The sequence below is a fragment of the Microcaecilia unicolor genome, chromosome 3 (genome assembly GCF_901765095.1).
Source record: "Microcaecilia unicolor chromosome 3, aMicUni1.1, whole genome shotgun sequence".
NCBI lineage: Eukaryota > Metazoa > Chordata > Amphibia > Gymnophiona > Siphonopidae > Microcaecilia > Microcaecilia unicolor.
In genome coordinates, this window is record NC_044033.1 from 511,384,551 (window position 1) to 511,409,696 (window position 25,146).

The following is a 25,146-nucleotide window of genomic DNA, read 5'->3' on the forward strand; positions in this document are numbered from 1 at the left end:
CACTCGGACATTTGACACACTATCCCCATTTGTGAGCACCAGATCCAGCATCGCTCCCTCCCTCGTGGGTTCCGTCACCATCTGTCTGAGCAGAGCACTTTGGAAAGCATCCACGATCTCTCTACTTCTTTCCGATTTGGCAGACGGAACCTTCCAATCTACATCTGGCAGATTGAAATCTCCCATCAACAGAACCTCTTTTTTCTTTCCTAATTTTTGAATATCTGCGATCAGATCTTTATCTAGTTCCTCTAATTGTGTCAGGGGTCTTTAGACAACACCCACGTGGACAGAGGTTCTATCCTCTCTTTTTAAGGTGATCCATATCGCTTCTTCTTTTCCCCAGGACCCTGTCATTTCAGTTGCCATGATTTCATTCCTCACATACAGAGCTACTCCTCCACCTTTACGACCCTCTCTATCCTTCCTAAATAGATTATAGTCTGGTATGCTTGCATCCCATTCGTGGGAACCGTTGAGCCATGACTCTGTGATTGCAACAACATCTAAGTCTGCCTCCAACATCAGGGCTTGAAGGTCATGAACTTTATTGCCTAGACTACGAGCATTTGTGGCCATCGCTTTCTATCTATATTTCTTGGTATGTGTTTCAACATTAGTGATTTGGGGGTGTCTTTTCACTTTGGGTACCTTCATGTCTTTTTGTTCCAACTCTATTGCTTTTTCCTCTGCCTCAGTTCTATTTTCAGGAGTATTACAGTGCTGTAATGGAGCAAAAGAATTCTTTAGTGGCAGCACTTGTGCGGGCGGATACTTCTGTGTCACATGACGAAGTCTGCCTGAGCCTACTGTGAACCATCTGTTCTTATGTGGTTTTATTCTTTGAGGGAGTGGTGAGAAGCTATTTTTCTGTGCAGTCCTAGAAGCTGCTTTAATTGTATCCAATTCTTGCATTACTTTACTGAGCTCTTGTTTAAAACTAGATAGCTGAAGACAGATAGGGCAAGCTTTATCTCCAGATGATTGGCCTTGAAAGTAAAGTACCACAATTATTGCAGAGAATAAAAGTCATCCTGATTGGTTGAAATGGGTATGAACAGGTGTACTTAGTTGGGGTTAACAGTCTGTAAGACTGCCTGTGTGTGATTGAGTAAAGTTAATGAGGTTTGGTTTGTCTATAAATGAGTGGAAAACCCTGGGGTGGGTGGGATTATAAGTCCCAATGGGTCAGCTAAATGCTGTTATCAAGGCAATTCTCTGGATGGGACCAGAATTGGTACAGTCTGGCCAAAGAATTTTCAAATGATTTAACTTTCAAAATTGCCCTAGAATATAAAAAAACTTTCCTTGTTGTAATATAAATCCAGATATTCCCAATAATTATATCAGTTTCAACAATGTAAAATGCACTTTAGAGCCTCAATGCGATGCAATGCAGCCTCCCTCTCTATCAGAGCTTGGCAGGAAGAGAAAGAAAGAAAATAAGAGGTTTCACAGGGCAAAATTAATTAATTAAGCAATAAGCATTAAATTAAAGAGAATATCAGGTATCTCACCCATAGCCAGAAAGTTGAGAAGTTTGGAATTTAAAAGGTCAGAATTTGCTTAGTTATAAATAAGCATAGTTATAAATTTACTGCAAAGGAAAGCTTTTAGTGCCTTGTAAAAAGAATAAGAAGTTTGTTGCTTAATTACATCAGGAAGACTGTTCCGTAAGTACGCAGTTTGATAAAGGAGAAAAAACAATTTAGCTGTTTTTTTAAATGAACCCCTTTAATAGAGGGAAAGTTAAGTAAATTTTGGTCTTTGAAATTAGACCAGACCACCAAGATTTTAGGTGGAGGGGGGTGAAAGTGAAGCAGGATTCCCATATGTAGTATCAGTCAGCCTCTGAGAACTACTACTACTACTATTTAGCATTTCTATAGCGCTACAAGGCGTATGCAGCGCTGCACAAACATAGAAGAAAGACAGTCCCTGCTCAAAGAGCTTACAATCTAATAGACAAAAAAATAAATAAAGTAAGCAAATCAAATCAATTAATGTGAACGGGAAGGAGGAGAGGAGGGTAGGTGGAGGCGAGTGGTTACAAGTGGTTACGAGTCAAAAGCAATGTCAAAGAGGTGGGCTTTCAGTCTAGATTTAAAGGTGGCCAAGGATGGGGCAAGACGTAGGGGCTCAGGAAGTTTATTCCAGGCGTAGGGTGCAGTGAGACAGAAGGCGCGAAGTCTGGAGTTGGCAGTAGTGGAGAAGGGAACTTGGTCACTATGGTACAAGAACATAAACATTATGTCTTCGGAAGCAAGACATCGCACAACAAATTCAAGATGACCTTCTGTGCATGAGCTTCAGAACAGCATGGCCACACACACACACACCCCAACACTAAACCTTGTGGCTTAGTCTTGAACTATCTCTGACCAAGGAGAATGGAGGGTCCAACCAAAGAACTTCCCTGCATCATAACACTCACCAGTTGTTACCCAGGAGCTGCCAGGTCCCATGCACATGATGAAAGCGCCTTTTCTCTGCGGACTGAGCCCTGCATGAAAAACCTCCTGGCAAAACTGGACCCAAGTCATGAAGCCACTGCATATAGATGCCTAGAAGGAGAAAGGCTATAGAAAGGGAGTTTGGTTAAACAGAGACTCAAACCTTTTAACTAAAGCAGTCCATGTACATTGTGCTCCTCCCTGAAGTTGAAGGCAAATCTGCTAAGTTGGCCCTAACACTATAGCCACCTGTCCATTACAAGCAAAAACGCACCTTCTTTGTCATAGCTACCTTAAAGCTAAAATCAGGTGGCTTAGCCTGACGGAGATCCCAATTCCATCAAAAAATGAAGGCGTAAGCTGCCTTGCAATGGCAGAAGGCACTAAGTCCACTTATGACAAACACAAATACCTCTGGGGTGTAATTTACAGGGGTGTGCTGGTAAATTGTTAACAGGGGGCTCTCTCTCGCCAGCAAAGTAAAAGAGAATTCAGGAGGGGCCCAAGCCCACATTTTGGGATCCATTTGTTAAAGTAGCCATGGAGAACCGGCTCCCAAAATTCTTAAAAACTTAAACGGCTCTTGGGAGCCTGTGAGAGCCTGCTCCAGCACACCACTGGGTGTAAATGAATAGGCAGCGAGTCTCTTTCAATTAAAAGGAATCTCTGGAATGAGGGGCAAGGAATAAAGGTGAAAGGGTACAAACCCAGGAGAAACCTAAGGAAATACCTCTTCATGGAAACGGTGATTAATGAGTGGAATGGCCTCCCGGTGGAGGTGGTGGAGACAAAGATTGTATCTGAATTCAAGAAAGCTTGGGAGAAATACATAGGATCTGTAAGGGAGAGGAAGGGATAGTGTACTGTAGATGATATGGATGGGCAGACTGGATAGGACACACAATCTTTACCTGCCTTCATGTTTCTCTGTTTTTATGTTTCTATGCTTAAAACTAAATTAAGAGCCTACCTGTAATCTAGAAGTATGTCGAATAATAATATATATTAGACTTATGCATACCCTTGAGGATCCCCAGCATTTCAGAAGCAAAAGGAAAGTAGGTTCATTGAGGAAAAAACAAGCAAAACATATCTTTTCCCATTTTCCCGCAAATCAGCCAGAATGGACTTACTGCCCTGCAATGGTAGAAGGAAGTAAAGAGATGAGAGGACCTATTAAGGTCCGGGATTATAGGATTCCCCCCACCACCACCACCGATTACTGTCTGCCAAGGCACATTTAAGACTGACCCAGAAATCACAGCCTTAAAAACTAGGGGCCACCAACTCCTCTCTCTCCAAGAACCACCCCACTAAGGCCTTATTGCCTTCTGAGAAGACAATTCTCCTCCATCTATTGCAGCAGTTAACTGTGTTACCGAGTTTATCAGTAAGCTCACCGAGGATGTAATTTTATCATACGGCCCCTTTTGCAGACCAGAGCCATAATTCTTAAAGAGCACAGTGTATGCTGGTCTTGCCACTCTCAAGTGGGTAATATAAAGCATCTAATATTTGACTGTCTGTGCCTTCGTAAATACTGGCTAGAAATATGGTCACAACTGGTAGACATCTTTCACTTTCCTGGCTCAATCACTTATAAATTTGTGATTCTTCGAGATCAGTGCTATAGAAGTTTGCTGACTCCTAGTGAAGGGTCTCTTGTTAGCACCATGGTATCTTTAGCATTGAAGGCAATTTTCTCACATTGGAAATCCTTGCACCAAGCCACCTTCCAGGAATGGTGGAACTTAGTGCTCCAAATCTACAAATACGAATCACACCTTGCAAAGACATCTTCTCGCTTTGCTGCATAAGGGGAGAAATGGCTGCCACTTGTATCATATCTCGGCATTGTACAGCGATAAGCACTCAATTAGATGTATTTTACGGCCTATGCATGTTTTATACTTTGATCTGTACCCTCCAACCCCCCCCCCCCCCCTTTCCCTATCTCTTTTCTTCACTTAATTTTAAACCTAGATATGGATAGCTACTTCTTACATGTGAGCTCCGGTATTGCCATACTTTGTAAACTGTTACTTGTTGTTATGTTGTGAGCTCTTGATTGTATATCGAAAATCAATAAAAGAAATGGAAAAAAAAAAAAAGAGCACAAACTGATTACACTCATTCATCAGAGCTCACCGAGATGAAACCTGATCAGTGGCGGAGGTCAGATATTTCAAACCAAATTATAGGCTTTATATTCTGAACAGCAAAACCAACCTGTCCCTGGAGGGCCTACCCTTTCCTAAAGCCATGGAAGGGTCCAGTGCACCGACCTCTGCCACAAAGGACAAAAGTGATAACCTGGGCTTGCCAGATCCCAGCCTCTGCCTTAAGATAGTCCTCCAAGTCCCAAGACTAGGGGTGGGAATCCACCCCGCCACCCCTAGACCAAGCATCAGAAGAAGGCACAAATCCCCAGGTTCTGTAAGGTAGGATGAGAAGGGAAAGGGAAGGGAAATGGGACTTGATATACCATCTTTCAGAGGTTTTAGCAACTACATTCAAAGTGGTTTACGTGGAGGGGCATAATCGAACGGGGCGCCCAAGTTTTCCTCAGGACGTCCTCGGACGTCCCCCGCGAAGGGGCTGGGAAACCCATATTATCAAAACAAGATGAGCGTCCATCTTTCGTTTTGATAATATGGTCGGGGACGCCCAAATCTCAACATTTAGGTTGACCTTAGAGGGTCATCCCCGGTTTTCGGCGATAATGGAAACCGAGGACGCCCATCTCAAAAACGACCAAATCCAAGCCATTTGGTAGTGGTAGGAGCCAGCATTCGTAGTGCGCTGGTCCCTCACAAGCCAGGACACCAACCAGGCATCCTAGGGGGCACTGCAGTGGACTTCAGAAAAAGCTCCCAGGTGCATAGCTCCCTTACCTTGTGTGCTGAGCCCCCCAACCCCCCCCCCCCAAAACCCACTCCCCACAACTGTAAACCACTACCATAGCCCTTAGGGATGAAGGGGGGCACCTAGATGTGGGTACAGTGGGTTTCTGGTGGGTTTTGGACAGCTCGTTGTTTCCTCCACAAGTGTAACAGGTGGGGGGGGGGGGCTGGGCCTGGAGGAGTAAGGGGAGGTCATCCTCGATTCCCTCCAGTGGTCATCTGGTCATTTAGGGCACATTTTTGTGGCTTGGTTGTAAATAAAAATAAAAATTAAAAAAAAAAAAAGGACCAAGTAAAGTCGCTCAACTGTTCGCCAGGGATGCCCTTCTTTTTTCCATTATCGTCCGAGGACACCCATGTGTTAAGCACGTCCCAGTCCTGCCTTCGTTATGCTTCTGACACGCCCCCGTGAACTTTGGTCGTCCCTGCGATGGAAAGCAGTTGAGGACGCCCAAAAATCGGCTTTTGATTATGCCGATTTGTGTGACCCTGTGAGAAGGATGCCCCTGTGTCGAAAGATGGGCGCCCTTCTCTTTCGAAAATAAGCCTGAAAGTATATACATTGGAGGGTTAAGTGACTTGCCCAGAGTCACAAGGGGCTGCAGTGTGAATCGAACCCAGTTTCCCAGGATCAAAGTCTGCTGCACTAACCACTAGGCTACTCTTCCACTAGCAACCTTCCACGTAGAATCTCAAATAGGGAAAGGGAAATAGGACTTGATCTACCACCTTTCTGTGGTTTTTGCAACTACATTCAAAGCAGTTTGCCCAGAGTCACAAGGAGCTGCAGTGGGAATCGAACCGTTCCCCAGGATCAAAGTCCACTGCACTAAGCACTCCAGGGAGGTCTGCTTCTCTTCCTCCCTCCACTTCTGCGAGACTACACGAATGCCCTTCAGAAAGGCTCCCAGCAACCTACCCTGACCCTAGAACAACACTTCTAAAGCAGCTCCAGGGAGTGTGCTGGACAGAAAATTTGCACACTGGCCCAAAAAAACGGCTGCCATTCCCACAGTGGCGAAGACTCCATCTGTCCATATGCCTTGTAGCGCTATAGAAATGCTAAATAGTAGTAGTAGCACAGCCACCAACACACCCTGAACTGAACAAATATGCTACAGAGACCTGCTTGCTCCTTATCACAGATGGGTTAGAAGCTGCAGTGCAGTGAAAGCAATTGAAGCTCCAAGACCACAAACCAACCAGGAACCAGTCCCAAACCCCTCTGCACTTTCTGCCCATGCCAGTCATATGCTGATGCACCCCTGGGAACCCCACCTGCTCCTGCAGAATTCTATAGGGAACTTCCCCAGTACTTTCTGACTCCCTTACCACTAGTGCATTCAGCTCCCACTGCCTCCTTATTCCTTACAAAGAGAGGCAATGGTCTAAGCGTTTGAGCCTTACCTACTCTAGCTCTAAACCTACTGCTCTAAAAAGACTCTTTTCCACTATCCAGAAAAGGTTCTTGGGGAAAAAAAAAAGTGTTCCAGCATCTAAGAAGTCCCCTAAACCAAAACCAAATCGTCATAAATAGCCAGTATGGTTAGGAATGTGTAAGGAAAACAGATTCCTCGGTCAATCCTACAAAATAATGAGAAATATGTCAAAACATATCAAGGGGCTAATCTTCAAAGCACTTAGACCTACAAAAGTTCCATAGAAACCTATGGAACTTTAGAAGGCTAAGTGCTTTGAAAATATGCCTCTATGTAACTTTGTAAGTCTAAGTGCTTTGAAAATACACCTCAAAATGAACTAGACAGGAATCAGTTTTCAGTAAAAAAAAAAAAAAAGTCAGATCCTAATTTAGATGGACCTTAATTCTACAAGTCACAAACAAGCTACACAAGTGCCTGAATATTAAGATACTTGAACCCCCTTTTTATTCTATGAACAAAATGAAAATACAGCATAGGTGATAGCTGTCTTCTCTGTGGAAGGTGTGGAAACAAAAAAAAAAACCAATTTACTTATCTGTATATTACACACACAGATTTCTTTGTTTGGATTTCCCCCCCCCCCCTCCCCCCACACACTTCAGAAATTTGACAAAAAGTCAGAGCGTTTATGAGAAGCAACATAAGCACGGTCAAGCCAGTTGCAAAGTATTGACAAAGGCTGCTAAAGGAGAACATGAAGAAAATCTTGCAGTGGAGACGAAAACTCATAGTAACATTTTTTTTCAGGTATATCAGAAGCAGGAAGCCTACGAGCGAATCTGTGGGACTGTTAGATCAAGAAGGAGCAACAGGGGAGGCCACGGTCATAACGGAGAGACTGAATAAATTCTTCTGTCTTTATGAAAGAAGATGTAAAGAGATCAACCTATACCAGAAATGGTTTTCAGAGGTGATAATGCAGAGGAACTGAAAGAAATCTCACAGAACTTGGAAGATGTACTGAGCCAAATTGACAAGCTAAAGAGTGATATATCACCTGGACCGGATGGTATACACCTTAGGGTATTGAAAGAACTCAAACATGAAATTGCTGATCTGCTGCTAGTTATCTATAACCTGAAATTGTCCGTAGTACCTGAAGTCTGAAGGATGGCAAATGCAACAACGATTTTTAAAAAGGGTTCTAGGGGTGATCTGGGAGCTTACAGACCAGAAAGCCAGACTTCAGTGCCGGGCAAAATAGTGGAAACTATTATAAAGAATAAAATTTATAATTTCTCTGACCATCTTCAAATCATTGCTCAAAGCCCAGCTCTTCAATGTCGCTTTCGGCACCTAATCACAACACCTCTACTCAGGAAACCTAGACTACCCCAACTTGACATTTCGTCCTTTAGATTGTAAGCTCTTCTGAGCAGGGACCGTCCTTAGTTATTAATTTGTACAGCGCTCAATAACCCTAGTAGCGCTCTAGAAATGTTAAGTAGTAGTAGTAAATTACAGAACACGTAGACAAACATATTTTAATGGGACAGATCAGCATGTCTTCAGCCAAGGGAGCTCTTGCCTCACCAATTTGCTTCATTTTTTGAAGGCATGAATAAACATGTGGCTAAAGGTGAGCTGGTTGATGTACTGTGTATAGATTTTCAGAAAGCTTTTGACAAAGTACCTCATAAGAGACTCCTGAGAAAATTAAGGAGTCATGGGATTGCAAGAAATGTCCTTCTGTATATTAAGAATTGGTTAGTGGACAGACAACAGAGGATAGGGTTAAAGAGCCATTTTTCTCAATGAAGGAGGGTGAATAGTGGAGTGCCGCAGGGATCTGTACTGGGACCAGTGAAATTTAACATATTTAATGGTGTTTATTAAATATGTTAAATTTATTAAATATGTTAAATTTCACAATAAAAATATTGGAACTAAAAAAAAACATATTTAATAAATGAGTTGGAAATCGGAACCAGTGAAGTGATTAAATTTGCAGACGACACAAAACTGTTCAAAGTTGTCAAAAATGCATGCAGATTGTGAAAAATTGCAGGAAGACCTTAGGAAACTGGAAGACTGAGCATCCAAATGGTAGATGAAATTTTAATGTAGACAAACGCAAAATAATGTACATTGGGATGAATAATCCAAATCACAGTTATCTGACGCTAGGTTCCACTTTAGGAGTCAGCACTCAAGAAAAAGACCTAGGTGTCATTGTAAACAATATGCTGAAATCTTCTGTCCAGTGTGCGGCGGCAGCCAAAAAAGTAAACAGGATGCTAGGAATTATTAGGAGAGGGATGCAAAATAAGACCAAAAATATTATAATGCCTCTGTATCGTTCCATGATGCAACCTCACTGTGACTATTGCGTTCAATTCTGGCTGCTGTATCTCAAAAAAGATATAATGGAATTAGAAAAGGTTCAAAGAAGAGCAACAAAAATGATAAGAGGACGAAACTGCTCCCATATGAGAAAAGGCTAAAGAGTTTAGGGCTCTTCAGCTTGGAAAAGAGATGGCTGATATGATCGAGGGCTACAAAATCCTGAGGTGTGGAGCAGGTGGAGGCAAATCAATTTTTCACTCCTTCAAAAGTACAAAGACCAGGGGACACTCAATGAAACTCAATGGAAATACTTTTAAAACAAACAGGAGGATTATTCTACCTTCCAAAAAAAAAACATCAAGAAGAGACCCATGAAGTCTTAGAACATGAGAAATCTGATGACTTGAAAGACATCTCTTTAATTTTGGAGGCCTCTTTTAACTGAAGTAACTAATAGGGCCACTCTTTTGGCACCATCTGTGTTCGAGCAGGGTTTTAATGCAATAATGAAACTTTACTTCAAGAATAGGCACCAAATATTTTGTGGCCAGAAACTGTGGATATTTCCTGATGTTACTAAAGTCACCCAAGACAGAAGAAAGAAATTCCTGGAATTAAGAGGGGAGACATGGTCATTGGGTGCAACATTCCTGTTAGCATATCCTTGTAAACATAGTAACATAGTAGATGACGGCAGAACAAGACCTGCATGGTCCATCCAGTCTGCCCAACAAGACAAACTCATATGTGCTACTTTTTGTGTATACCCTACTTTGATTTGTACCTGTCCTCTTCAGGGCACAGACCATATAAGTCTGTCCAGCACTATCCCCGCCTCCCAACCACCAGCCCCGCCTCCCACCACTGGCTCTGGCACAGACCGTATGAGTTTGCCCAGCACTATCCTCGCCTCCCACCACCGGCTGGCTCTGCCACCCAATCTCGTCTAAGCTCCTTAGGATCCATTCCTTCTGAACAGGATTCCTTTATGTTTATCCCACGCGTGTTTGAATTCTGTTACCGTTTTCATTTCCACCACCTCCCGCGGGAGGGCATTCCAAGCATCCACTACTCTCTCCGTGAAAAAATACTTCCCGACAATTGTCTTGAGTCTGCCCCCCTTCAATCTCATTTCATGTACTCTCGTTCTACCGCCTTTGCACCTCCGGAAAAGGTTAGTTTGCGGATTAATACTTTTCAAATATTTGAACGTCTGTATCATATCACCCCTCTTTCTCCTTTCTGCCAGAATATACATGTTCAGGTCATCAAGTCTCTCCTCATACGTCTTGTAACGCAAATCCCCTTACCATTCTCGTAGCTTTTCTTTGCACCGCTTCAATTCTTTTTACATCCTTTGCAAGGTACAGCCTCCAAAACTGAACACAATACTCTAGGTGGGGCCTCACCAACGACTTATACAGGGGCATCAACACCTCCCGTCTGCTGGTCACACCTCTCTCTATACAGCCTAACAACCTTCTAGCTACGGCCACTGCCTTGTCACATATAGTTAAATATGTGGGACTTAAGTACATTTTCTTTATGCCAGAACAGTTGAAAGCCTTCATAGACCTGAAAAGAGTAGCTAAAACATGACAACAGCAGGCATTAAGTATGTATAGGTGGAAGGAATGCCTTTTTGGTTTGTTAAGTTCCTTTTATTTAGATTTCCCTGATCTTTTCTTTCCACCCTCCCCCCCCAGGCAATTTTTATGGTCTAAGGAAGGGACAAAAGAATCTTTTTATGTTTCCTTCTGATTATATATCACTAGTAAAAAAAGCCCCGTTTCTGATGCAAATGAAACGGGGGGGCGAGCAAGGTTTTCTTCTGTGTGCATGTGGAAGTGTGTGTGTCCCTGCCTTCTGCCCTGTCTCCCTTCCCCTCTGCTCTCTGTCCCCTCCCCCCTTGGAGTCAAGTCCTTCAGTGTTAAGTTTCCTGCTGTGCTGTTGTTTGTGTTACAGAGATAGTGAGGGCTTCTGCCCTCTCTCCCCTCCCCCCTCTGAGTCCTTCACTGTTACAGAGAGAGCGATTTGATTTCCTGCTTTGCTGTGTTTTCCTTCACTGTTTGTGTTACAGAGAGAGCGAGGGCGGGGCAGACACTCATGGGGAAACCGGATATCTCTACCCCTTCACACTTCCGGCTGGAGGCTTCATTTAGAACGTTGGTGGTGCCTTTTATATATAGAGATGATTATAATATACTTGATTTCTTCTGTATCCTCATTTACATGTAACAAGATTTATGCTTGTGTAAACTATATAAATGAATAAACAAATTTAAAAAAACAAAACAAAAATAGGAGGAAATATTTTTTCACTCAAAGAATAGTTGAGCTCTGGAACTCGTTGCCGGAGGATGTGGTAACAGTAGTTAGCATATCGGGATTTTTAAAAGTTTGTACAAGTTCCTGGGAGACACGTCCATAGTCTGTTATTGAGATGGACATGGGGAAAGCCACTGCTTGCCCTGGGATTGGTAGCATGGAATGTTTCCACTATTTGAGTTTCTGCCAGATACTCGTGATCTGGATTAGCAACCGCTGGAAGCAGGATACTGGGATAGATGGACCACTGGTCTGACCCAGTGTGGCTATTCTTAAGTTCTTGGACAAGATATATGGAAATAAGCAGCAGTCTCCGATTGCTTTTAAATTATGGGAGCCACATTGTTGATATTCATCTCAAATCGCAAGCAGAGATATCACTACATTGCCAGCCTATCAGTCAAACTGCAGAATACCTTACATGGGGTTTTGAGACAACCATAGTTAACAGGAAAAGGTCTGACAATCCTTTCATGAACACTTACCTGATCAAAAAGATCAGTACCATCTGCTCCTGCTGCCCTCATCAGCTCATCTTCCCCACCAGGATGATACTCCATGTATGGAGTGACATTAAACACAAGCCCTATATAAAAAAAAAAATTAAAAAGAAAATTAATGAATAAGTCTCAAAAGTTTTCTAAATGAAAAAAAAAAAAACTAAACACAAACATTGCAGCACATTACAGGTTGTGAGAAAGTACTAAGGTTTTTAGATTAAAAAAAAAAACACACTTCTATTAATATTATAGAGTAGTAATTCCTGGAAACGCGGCCAAGAACTATATTCATGTTCCAGTGAAAAACCTTCCCTGACCCCCGCCCACACGTAAGTTTAAAGATTACAAGAGCCATCAAATTTGAAGAAGACTTTATCATGACTTCGACATAAATTAGTGAAATATTTAAACGTACTCTAATTTTTTCAAGCAATAAAATAAAAACACAACAGACCTAGAACTCACCTGAATCATAACTGAAGGCTCAACCTAGAGCCTAAGTGCTACAAGGTCACTGCTGTCAAATTGCTCCTCCGTTTGACCTTCTGACCCCCTTCCCACTTACATCAAAACAATAAGTAGGAAAACAAGTCGAACACAAGAGATGCAAGAAATGTATGTTAAAACAAAAAAAAAGGGGGGGGAAGACAAAGGTTGAAAGGAGTGGAATAAAGGAGAAACAAAATCAAACATAAACGGCGAGTAACCGTACTCACCCGCAAATGCGCAGTACAGACTTCCCTCTCTGTCCCGCCCCCGCATCAATACGTGATGACGGGGGCGGGACAGAGAGGGAAGTCTCTACTGCGCAAAGGGGAGGGAGGGAACCGCCGATGTCGCTACCTCTCCCCCTCCCCGAGGTCGCCGCTACCGCTCCCCCCCACACGGAGCCGCCGACGCCGCCCCCCTCCACCCGGCCCGAGCACTCTCTTCGGTATTGAACTTACATCGCCGACATGCAGCAGGCAGATCAGCTGAGCTCCCGTCGGCCTTCCTTCCCTGCCTGTGTCCTGCCCTCGCCGATGTTACGTCACACGAGGGCGGGACACAGGCAGAGAAGGAAGGCCGACGGGAGCTCTGCTGATCTGCGTGCTGCGTTTCGGCAACGTAAGTTCAATAGCGAAGAGAGGGCTCGGGCCGGGTGGAGGGGGGGGCGGTGACTCCGGGTGGGGGGAGCGGTAGCAGCGACCTCAGGGGGGGGGGGGGACTGCAGCGGCGAGAGGAGGGGGCCTTGGAAAAACCCCATACTAGCCCGTTTTAACGGGCTCAACGGCTAGTATACATAGAAGAGAAAGAAGAAAATAGGAAGGCAAAATGAATACAGCAAAGGAGACAGTATATGCTGTTGAATGCCTCTCTGAATAATGTCCGTTCTCCTGGATCCTGAACATTCTGCACTCCTGTGACATGCACCACCAATACAGCCACTGAACCCCTAAATCTATAGTCTTGTGTGCCCATTTTCATACTTGGTGCCCACGCAGATTGTTTCTAATACAACATTAAATGTCTCAAAGATAGACTCTTTACAATCCCAGATGGTACTACGTAAGCCACACTCAGCCCACAAATAGGTGGGAAAATGTGGGATACATACGTAACAAATAAAAATAAATAAAATATTTAACTTATTATTATTTGTATAGCGCTACCAGACAGACGCACGCAGCGCTGAACACCTGACACAGAGAGAAAGTCCCTGCTCAATAGAGCTTACAATCTAAAACAATACAGACAGACAAGACAATTAAGGGCGAGGAAAGTACTGGGTGAGAAAAAACAAGGGGGGAGGCAAATGAGTAGTGGCTAGGAGCCAAAAGCAGCAGTGAAAAGGTGGGTTTTCAGCATAGATTTGAAAACAGGTAGAGATGGAGCTAGACGTACAGGCTCAGGAAGTCTATTCCAGGCATAAGGTGCCACGAGGGAGAAGGAACGAAGCCTGAAGTTAGCAGTGGAGAAGAAGGGGGACGACAAGAGAGATTTGTCCAGTGAGTGGAGTACACAGGGAGGAATGTAGGGAGAGTGGAGAGGTAGTGTGGGGCTGCAGAATGAATGCATTTAAAGGTCAGTAAGAGAAGTTTGAACTGAATGCGGAAGCGGACAGGGAGCCAGTGAAGTGACTTGAGGAGTGGGCTAGTGTGGTTATAATGATTTTGGCAGAAAATAAGCCGTGCTGCAGAATTTTGGACAGACTGGAGAGGAAAGAGATGACTGAGCGGAAGACCAGTAAGAAGTAAATTGCAATAATCCAAGCGAGAGGTGACAAGGGTGTGGATAAGGGTTTTGGCAGCGTATTCAGAAAGGAAGGGGTGAATTTTGCTAATGTTGTAGATAAAGAAATGACAGGTTTTGGCGATCTGTTGAATGTGTGCAGATAAGGAGAGAGAGGAATCAAAGATGACTCCAAGGTTACGAGCCGAGGAGACAGGGAGGATGTGAGAGCCATTAACAGAGATAGAGAAAGGAGGAAGAGGGGAGGTGGCTTTAGGGGGAAAAATGAGAAGTTCAGTTTTGGTCATGTTGAGCTTTAGTTGGCGTTGAGACATCTAAGCAGCAATGTCAGACAAGCAGGATGAAATTTTGTCCTGGACTAAGGTTGAGTTTTCAGGGGTGGAGATGTAGATCTGAGAATCGTCCACGTAAAGATGGTACTGAAAGCCGTGGGATGAAATCAGGGTACCAAGAGAAGAGGTGAAGATGGAGAAGAGGAGGGGTCCAAGGACAGAACCCTGAGGCACACCAACTGTAAGCGGGATGGAAGTTGAAGAGGAACCGCCAGAGTGAACACAAAGTGCGAAGTGAGAGGTAGGAGGAGAACCAGGAAAGAACAGGACCCTGGAATCCAATCGAGGATAGCGTATCTAGGCGTATGGTGTGGTCAACAGTGTCAAAAGCAGGAGAGATATTCAAGTATAACATTTAAAGACTAGAAACTTGCTCCAAACAACTCTAACAAACATACAAAATATGTAAAACAAACAGCATTTACAAACATGTATAAATAACGTAAAATCCTAAAGAAGGAAAAACTATGTACTTGAAAACTCCTCATTGACTATTGGTATTCCAAGTTGGTGGACGAAGGAAAAAAAAACTTCAAAAAATGATACATTATACTACTTAATAGCAAAATCAAAAGTCATAGCCATCTTATTCCAGCAGACCAAAGTTCCAGAAAGGCTTGTTCATGAAAACGTCCATGGAGCACAGGACCTAGGACACACCTACAAACACAGCAGCTCATATATCAACTCAACCAACTTTCCGTCTCTGTTGACAACGCCCTCATCCTCCCCGTCTCTTCAGCCCGCAATCTCGGAGTCATCTTCGACTCTTCCCTCTCCTTCTCTGCCCATATCCAGCAGACTGCTAAGACCTGTCGCTTCTTCCGCTATAATATTAGCAAAATTCGCCCATTCCTCTCTGAACAGACCACCCGAACCCTCGTCCAGTCGCTCGTTACCTCTCATCTTGACTATTGCAACCTTCTTATCGCTGGCCTCCCGCTTAGCCATCTATCCCCCCTTCAAGCTGTCCAAAATTCCGCCGCACGTCTTATCTACCGCGTGAACCGATACTCTCATATCACCACTCTCCTCAAGTCACTTCACTGGCTCCCTATCCGCTACCGTATTCAGTTCAAGCTTCTCCTATTGACCTTCAAATGCACTCAATCTGCAGCCCCCCATTACCTCTCTACCCTCCTCTCCCCGTATGTTCCCGCCCGTAACCTCCGCTCTCAGGACAAATCACTCCTATCTGTACTCTTCTCCAACACCACTAACTCCAGACTCCGCCCCTTCTGCCTCGCATCACCTTATGCCTGGAACAGACTTCCCGAGCCCATACGCCATGCGCCCTCCCTGCCCATCTTCAAGTCCTTACTTAAGGCCCATCTCTTCTCCCTTGCTTTTGGCGCTTAACCACCTTCCCTACATAGTTTGTAATCTTTAGATTGTAAGCTCTCTTGAGCAGGGACTGTCCTTCCCCATGCTAAAATTGTACAGCGCTGCGTAACCCTGGCAGCGCTATAGAAATGCTAAGTAGTAGTAGTAGTAACTCCTCCTCTACTACATTAACGCTGGGGTTTACTAAGCCGCTAGGGCGCCTGGCTATGCGCTAGTGCCGACACAGCCCATTCACTTTGAATGGGCTGAGTCGGCAATGCCACGTGGAAGCCCCTAGCAAGCCTTGTGAACAGACCCCTAGATAAGAAAACTAGACCCTCATAAAAATACATCAGATTTACAAACAGCAAATAGTTCTTTTAGGAAAATCATTAAATGAGCTAAGGGAGCCATCTTGTGTTCAATTCTAAAACTGCATGCGAGATTAGAAACCTAAATATGTAAAGTCAAACAGGTGGAAAATTCTGATTTTACTACTTACTACTACTTATTTCTATAGCGCTACTAGACGTACGCAGCGCTGTACACTTGAACATGAAGAGACAGTCCCTGCTCGACAGAGCTTACAATCTAATTAGGACAGACAAACAGGACAAACAAGAGATAAGGGAATATTAAAGTGAGGATGATAAAATAAGGGTTCGGAGTTAAAAGCAGCATCAAAAACATAGTAACATAGTAGATGACGGCAGAAAAAGACCTGCACAGTCTGCCCAACAAGATAACTCATATTTGTTGCTTTTTGTGTATACCCTACTTTGATTTGTACCTGTGCTCTTCAGGGCACAGACCGTATAAGTCTGCCCAGCACTATCCCCGCCTCCCAACTACCTGCCCCTCCTCCCAACCACCGGCTCTGGCACAGACCGTATAAGTCTGCCCAGCACTATCCTCACCTCCCAACCACCAGCCCTGCCTCCCAACCACCGGCTCTGGCACAGACCGTACAAGTCTGTCCAGCACTATCCCCGCCTCCCAACCACCAGTCCCGCTGCCCACCACCGGCTCTGGCACAGACCGTATAAGTCTGCCCAGCACTATCCCCGCCTCCCAACCACCAGCCCCGCCTCCCGATCTTGACTAAGCTCCTGAGGATCCATTCCTTCGGCACAGGATTCCTTTATGCTTATCCCACGCATGTTTGAATTCCGTTACCGTTTTAATTTCCACCACCTCCCGCGGGAGGGCATTCCAAGCATCCACTACTCTCTCCGTGAAAAAATACTTCCTGACATTTTTCTTGAGTCTGCCCCCCTTCAATCTCATTTCATGTCCTCTCGTTCTACCACCTTCCCATCTCCGGAAAAGGTTCGTTTGCGGATTAATACCTTTCAAATATTTGAACGTCTGTATCATATCACCCCTGTTTCTCCTTTCCTCCAGAGTATACATGTTTAGTTCAGCAGGGCTTTTAGCTTAGATTTGAAGATGGCCAGAGATGGAGCTTTACGTACCGGCTCAGGAAGTTTGGTCTTAGCTTATGTAGCTTTATTTTTTGTTTGGCACAGGTCGCACTGTTTCCTTCCTTCTTTATCTGATCAGTCAGGTACAGCTTTCGGTCACTCTATGGATCAGTGTTCACCATGCCTTCCGATGTCTGACATCTTCTTTCAGTTCTGCTATGTTCATTCCAGTATCTTCCTTGATAGTATCTACTACTACTACTAATTGTCATTTCTATAGTGCTACAAGTATCTATCCAGCTAATTCTTAGGGGGATAGATAATTATCAAGGAAGATACTAGAAAGAACATAGCAGAACTGAAAGAAGCTGTGAGAGATCGGAAGGTATGGCGAACACTGGCCGAGAGCCGTGCTCGACTGATCGGATAAGGAAGGAAACAGGCGTGACCTGTAACAAACAAAAATAAAGCTAGATGAGCTGAGCCCAAAATTACTACTACTACTATTAAACATTTCTATAGCGCTACTAGACTTACGCAGCGCTGTACAAATTAACATGAAAAGACAGTCCCTGCTCAACAGAGCTTACAATCTAAATTGGACAGACGAACAGACAGCTAGGGGTGGGGAAATTGCAGTGGTAGGGGTGATAAGTGAGGGTGTTGAGTAAGAGAGTCATGGTTAGGAGTCGAAAGCAGTAGCAAAGAGGTGGGCTTTAAGCCTAGACTTGAAGACAGCCAGAGACTGAGCCTGACGTACTGGCTCAGGGAGTCTATTCCAGGCATAGGGAGCAGTGAGATAGAAGGAACGGAGCCGGGAGTTAGCAGTGGGGGAGAAGGGGGACGACAGGAGACATTTACCCAGCGGGGAGGAGTGTAGGGAGAGATGAGAGCGGAAAGGTACTGAGGAGCTGCGGTGATTTAACCAGAGCTGACATTGTGATGTCATAATGCCTCAGAGCCAACCTCATCAGTGATGTCACAATGGCTTGACTGTCCTATACTTGGCTCATACTACTGCTGCTACTATTAAACATTTCTATAGCGCTACTAGACTTACGCAGCGCTGTACAAATTAACATGAAAAGACAGTCCCTGCTCAACAGAGCTTACAATCTAAATTGGACAGACGAACAGACAGCTAGGGGTGGGGAAATTGCAGTGGTGGGGGTGATAAGTGAGGGTGTTGAGTAAGAGTCACGGTTAGGAGTCGAAATTGCAGTAGCAAAATCAGAATTTTTCAAGCATTTCAACCTTCTGGCTTATTTCAGATACATTATCTGGCAAACAAAAATCTTTTCAAAGATTATATATATTTAAAAAAATGTCCTCTGATTTTTGGCAGATAGATCAGAGTACACAGCCACAGATCGAGTGCCTGATTCACAAGCCATTTTGATTCCCTCTCTTCCTTTCCTCCCCTGCAACCCTTTTTAGTCACTTTCCCACGAGTCAATATTCAGCAAGTTAGAACTTGGTAGGACTGGTGCAGTAGACGACAGTAAACGGCACTTAACCTCAAGATCCATCCGAGCAATGATCGACTATCTACCCTTTAGAAAAATGTTGAGATCCCATCTCTTCAAGCAAGCTTACCCAAACGTCCCGAACTAACCTTATAAACCCACCATCATGAGTCCTGTTCCCACGACGATTATATCTTAGGCTTTGTTTTCCAATCTTCTTCATGCTCATTCTCTAGTCCTTTCTTTGCCATCTTACCTACATCATACACCCTCCATTCCCTTTTCCTTTTGCCTATCCTATCCTTGTTGCACCTTTCCATGTTCATCTTTATACTCTTGGTCTTCCTATTACTATGTTTAGCCCAGTTGTAATATTCTCCTTCAGGACTTTGTAATTTTATTTAATACTAGTAAAAAAAAGGCCCGTTTCTGTTTTAAAGGAAACGGGCGCTAGCAAGGTTTTCCTCGGAGTGTGTATGTTTGAGAGAGTGTGCATGTGCGAGTGTGTGTGTGTGTGACAGAGAGTGAGAGAGACTGGGTGCGAGTGTGTGTGTGAGACAGGGGCATATCTGTGTGGGGCCACAGGGGCCTGGGCCCCCGCAGATTTCGCCCTGAACCCCCCTACCGCCGTCAACCCTCCCTCGCTGCTTACCTTTGCTGGTGGGGGACCCCAACCCCCGCCAGCCCAGGTCCGCTTCCACCTGCCGCTGCCTTTAAAAATATTTCTTCAGCTGGCGGGGGACCCCAACCCTGAGGTCTGTAAAGTTCTTCTTCGTCCTCCGTAGCCGTGCTGCTGTTGAAAGCTGTTGAATCCAGTTCGGAGTCTGATGTCGCAGCACGTTGTACTTGCAGGACGCTCCTGCACGTACAACGTGCTGCGACGCAGTGGCATACCAAGGGGGGGCGGTCCGCCCCGGGTGCACGCCCCTTGGGGGTGCCGCGGCGTGCACCTGCTCCTCTGAGTTCGCTAAACTTCGTTCGTTCGCTGCAGCTCCCTCTGCCCCGGAACAGGTTACTTCCTGTTCCGGGGCAGAGGGAGCTGCAGCGAACAAACGAAGTTTAGCGAACTCGGAGGAGCAGGCGCGGGCCGCAGCACCACCCCCCCCCCAGCGGCGTCGACCTGGGGGGGTGTCATTTCGCCGGAGGGTGGGTGCGCTGCACCGGGGGGGGGGACGCATCGGCGCTCCGCCCCAGGTGCCATCGAGTCCAGGAACGCCACTGCTGCGACGTCAGACTCCGAACTGGATTCAACAGCTTTCAACAGCAGCACGGCTATGGAGGACGAAGAAGAACTTTAAAGACCTCAGGGTTGGGGTCCCCCGCCAGGTGAAGAAATATTTTTAAAGGCAGCAGCAGGTGGAAGCGGACCTCGGCTGGCGGGGGGTTGGGGTCCCCCGCCAGCAAAGGTAAGCAACAGCAGCGGGGGAGGGTTGGCGGCTAGAGGGGGAGTGGAGAGAGTCGTTGGTGGCGGGGGGGTCTGGAAATGGCGGGGGGGGGGGGGGGGTAAAATGTGCCCCCTCCCTCTGGCCCCCCCTACCGCCGGAGTCCAGATACGCCCCTGGTGTGAGAATGAGAGTATGTGCCAGGGTCCCCTCTCTCTCCCAGTTCCAGGGTCGTCCCCCCCCCCCCCCGGTATGTCTCCCATTTGCAGGGGTGTCCCCCCTCCCTCTCTTCCTCCCAGTTGCAGGGTCCCCCATCCTCCCATTTTCCCAGTTGCAGGGTCCCCCCTCCCTTTTTCTCAGTTGCAGGGTCCCCCCTCCCTTTTTCCCAGTTGCAGGGTCCCCCCCCCCCTCCCAGTTGCAGGGTCTATGTGTCTCCCCACTCCTTTTGTCCAGTGGAAACAGCTGTAAAAACGGCAATGAGAAGCAGCTCCTAGGTTTCCTTTTTTTTTTGTGTATAGGAATGACGGCTGCTTTGGGGAGTGGAATCAGAGATTAACCAATGGGCTTCCTTGCTTACCATAGACTTGCTTTGTTCACTTCCACTCCTGTCTATTGAACGTCCTGCAGCATGTCATAGCAGCCAATCAGTGGCACTTCAGGAATGACATCACTTTTATCTACTCCACTTTCCTTTTCCACGGTTCCAGGCAGCCTCAGAACGTTGGAGGTGAGAATTATTATGTAGGATGTAAGCCGCATTGAACCTGCTATGTGTGGGAAAACGCGGGGTACAAATGTAATAAATAAATAAACACTACAAAAATATTGTCGAGCTTCACCTTTTCACCCTTACTCACCTCTTTCACAAACCCAGCCCTTCCCACCATTTCTCCGCCCCTCCCAACCTTTCTGCACTTGTCATACCCACCAGCCCATCAAACATCCCTATTCATATGCCTCCTGATACGCATACCCCAAGTTCCTATCTCATAACCAAGGGGTTGATATTCAGCGTGGTTTAAGTGAACAAGAGGGACTCCTACCTTCTTAAAACACACTAAGCTGCCAATAATCAATGGCACTTTGTTTGTATTTATTATTTTTATCTATTATCTTTGTTTGTTGATGTAATATATATTTCTCTAGTTTGAATGTAGTTATTCTTTCCTGCCTATTAACGGCGTTCTTTTATTGATATTCTATTTATTGTATCATTGTAAACCGCTTTGATCTCGCTTGAGGTAGCATCGGTACTGCAATCTGCTTCTTGCTGGCCTCCCACTTAGTCACCTCTCCCCTCTCCAGTCGGTTCAAAACTCTGCTGCCCGTCTCATCTTCCGCCAGGGTCGCTTTACTCATACTACCCCTCTCCTCAAGACCCTTCACTGGCTCCCTATCCGTTTTTGCATCCTGTTCAAACTTCTTCTACTAACCTATAAATGCACTCACTATGCTGCTCCCCAGTATCTCTCCACACTCGTCCTTCCCTACACCCCTTCCCGTGCACTCCGCTCCATGGATAAATCCTTCTTATCTGTTCCCTTCTCCACTACTGCCAACTCCAGACTTCGCGCCTTCTGTCTCGCTGCACCCTACGCCTGGAATAAGCTTCCTGAGCCCCTACGTCTTGCCCCATCCTTGGCCACCTTTAAATCTAGACTGAAAGCCCACCTCTTTAACATTGCTTTTGACTCGTAGCCACTTGTAACCATTCGCCTCCACCTACCCTCCTCTCCTCCTTCCTGTGCACATTAATTGATTTGATTTGCTTACTTTATTTTTTGTCTATTAGATTGTAAGCTCTTTGAGCAGGGACTGTCTTTCTTCTATGTTTGTGCAGCGCTGCGTATGCCTTGTAGCGCTATAGAAATGCTAAATAGTAGTAGTAGTAGTAGTAATATCAAGCCTGAATAAACTTAACCAGGCAGTAGGACAATTGCTTTAAACCAGTCTTAAACTGAACACAATATTCGAGGTGCTATTTTATATTCGCTCTCTTTCTTGTCATTATTATCCCCGATTATTGTTTGACTTGACTATAAAAATATTACATTTGGCCTGTGTCTGTGCTTTTGCCAGTATAATTTCAGAGCTAAGAATTCAGATCTGCTTGCAGGGGAACATAAAAAACAAATTTACAGTGCTAAGAAAACGTATTCCATTACACACTTTCACGTTCTTCATTGCTCTGTCACTACTAAGAGACAGTAGCACTAAGATGCCATCACCCAAGACGTTGCTGGTCACAAAGGGTGAGAGAAGGTGTCTCTTCTATGGCTTTGGGGCTTAGTTAGCTTTTTGTCCTCAGCTTGCAAAGGACAAGTTAGGCTTATAGACCAAGTACCTGAGAATCTATAGCAACAAATATATTTATCTGTTCATAGGAAGCATCGCAGTTCTGTAACAAAATATATACACAAGTATCCATGTTGTGTAATCTCTCTATATAAAACGCACCTCTAACGTTCTGAAGCCTCCACAAGTCCCAACGTTCCAAATGCATGGTGGTGAAACCAGGAATTCACCCATGAGTGTTGGCCCCGCCCCCCCCCATAAAACGTCATGACGTCGAGGGCGGATCAATGACACTCAACCAATCGCATCGCGAACCCGTTACTAAGCGACGGAACGTGACATAAGACACATCGTGGAACAATGAAAACCAGCAGCAACAGTTGCTACGCGACGTCAACAGCAGCGCTAAAAGGACCATATAGATCTCTGATCTCCACACAAACAACGGACACGGAGGGCATATGAGGGAAGGAAAAAAACCAGCACATACACACACACTCTCACCCTTAACTGGCTATAAGGAGCAACTGACCTGTCACTATCACAGGGACTGCTAGCACCTCTCTCTCTCTCTCTCTCTCTCTCACACACATACACATGGGACACAGAGGGGATGGAAGACAAGGAACGAATCGTTGGGTACGGAGGGGGCGGCAGGGGAGATAAGGCAAGAACTGCCTCAAATGTTTGTGCTGTGCTATGTACAATTATAATGCTGTCTCTTCATTTTGACCCTACCCTTTCACACTCACTTTCACACACACACGCACACACACGCACACACTTACACTGTCTGTATCTCACACACACACGCACCCACACACATATACACAAACACGCCTCAAATGGTTCAGCTGTCCTAAGTAAAATTACACTGCTGTCTCTTCATTTTCACCCTACCTGTGCACACTCTCTTTCACACAGAGACACACACACACACACTTTCTCTGTGTCACACACACACAGACACTCATACATATACACACTCTCACTCTCTCTATAGCCTTGCTAGTGCCCGTTTCATTTGTTTACGAAACGGGCCTTTTTACTAGTCATTAATATTTGTTTTGTAAGCTTGCTTGCCATATTTGCTAATTATTGTTATCCTAATAATAAATAATATATGTTTATATATATTTCTACCTTGGCATTTTCCTTCCTGGATACAAACACTACCTGAACCTCTAAGGTCAAACACCTGAACCTCTAAGGTCAAAAGTACAATTAAAGAAAAGTATACAAGACTACAAGGAGACTAATTACTACCCTCAGTGACTGTCTGACTCTATATGTGCCTACAGTTCGTGAGGGTATTTTGCATGTCAATATTAGAGACTGTATTTAAATTAGAAGTACAGTAAAATGCGCTGAGTAGGAAAAGAAAGGAAAGGACAAAGAGGGAGTGACAGGGTTAAGAAGCAAGACAAAAAACAGACTTGGAAAAGAATAAAACAGAACAAAATATTTGTGAAAGGTGGAAGTGAAAGGATGTGAGAAGGTTGTACAGCAAGGAATATCCAAGTAGGATGATCGAAGCGTATGATAAAAAGAAAAGAAAAAAAGAGGGAGGATGACAAAGGCAAGGAGAAGATAGCAAGGGAAGTAGCAACAATGGTAAACACAACACAGATAAGAGGAGTTTAGATAATAAACAAATGTCAAGGCATCCAAATAAAAATCAGACAGACAAAGAGAAAGACCCAAACTGGAGAGGTGAAAGGGGGCCTAATACAGTAAGAACTACAGTCCTTTCTCACTATTTGCTGGGGTTAGGTTGCTAGAAAACCCTGTGAATACTGAAAACAGAAATACAGAACTACTGATCCTATGAGAAAAAAAGAAGGTTAGGTACCTCTATGACCCTGTACACTTAAACGTTTTGCTATCTAACACCATAAACTCATCATTTTGTGTATCCTTCTTATAAAGGGCAGCTTACTGTTACGCTCTGCTACACTTCTCCAGGATGGGTTGGTTTCTGTTTCCTAACCCGTCATCCGGCTTGGAGCAAGAGCAGCAGCCATCTTGGCTAGCTCAGGAGGGGGCAGCCATCTTGTCTAAACGAGAACAGGAAGGAACTCCATATCTGGTCGTGGGAGGATCTCCTATGGGGGGCTGCCATGTTGGATGCACCTGAGTTTGGTTTGCTCTGATTGCTTCACTATTTAAAGCACTGCCTCCAGGCCTTCTTTGCTTCGGCCTCAATTGTTCTGAGGAGTTGCTGTGGGAGTGCTGTTCACTGACTATTCTGTTCCTGTTTACCTGTGCACCGGACCTTGGCTAGTTTTCTCGGATTACGCTTGTTTGCTGCCTGCCTTGACCCTGGATTGATTTTGACTATTCTTTGCCTGTCGGAGTACTGGTTCTGGACTGTGTCTGTTTCCTGCCATCCTGGTCAGCGGCTGTGCAACCCCGCCGGTTCCAGAAGTCCTGGTGGCCGCCTGCAGCTGGGAGCTCAACTCCCGTTGAACGGTGGTCGATTTCCAGGTGAAGCTAGGGGTTGTCTGGCTGCCTGACTGAGTGCGGTAGCACTCCATCTCTGCCGTGCTCTGTCGAGGCACAAGGGCTCACTACTACCGGTTATGGTACTGTGCATTTAATCAATGTATTTTATACACTTTTTAAAGTACAGTATATACAGTCTTTTGGTATAACAATACTCACGCACTGCTCTATGAATATCTTCTTCCTCATGGGAATACACTTTAATTTGCACTTGCACTACACTGTGCATGGCTGTGAATAAGTGAAAATGCCCGTGTACAGCGAAAACAGGTCAC

The 25,146-nt window shown here is 45.0% G+C and overlaps 1 protein-coding gene across 1 annotated transcript in view; it reads right to left on the bottom strand.

Moving 5' to 3' along the window:
* Positions 1-25,146, bottom strand: part of LOC115467293 (cytochrome b5 reductase 4-like) — a 178,570-nt gene that overhangs the window by 140,291 nt on the left and 13,133 nt on the right. Inside the window, exon 3 of the mRNA XM_030199138.1 lies at positions 11,898-11,998. Coding sequence (XP_030054998.1) covers positions 11,898-11,998 — 101 coding nt within the window. The remainder of the gene's footprint in view (positions 1-11,897; positions 11,999-25,146) is intronic.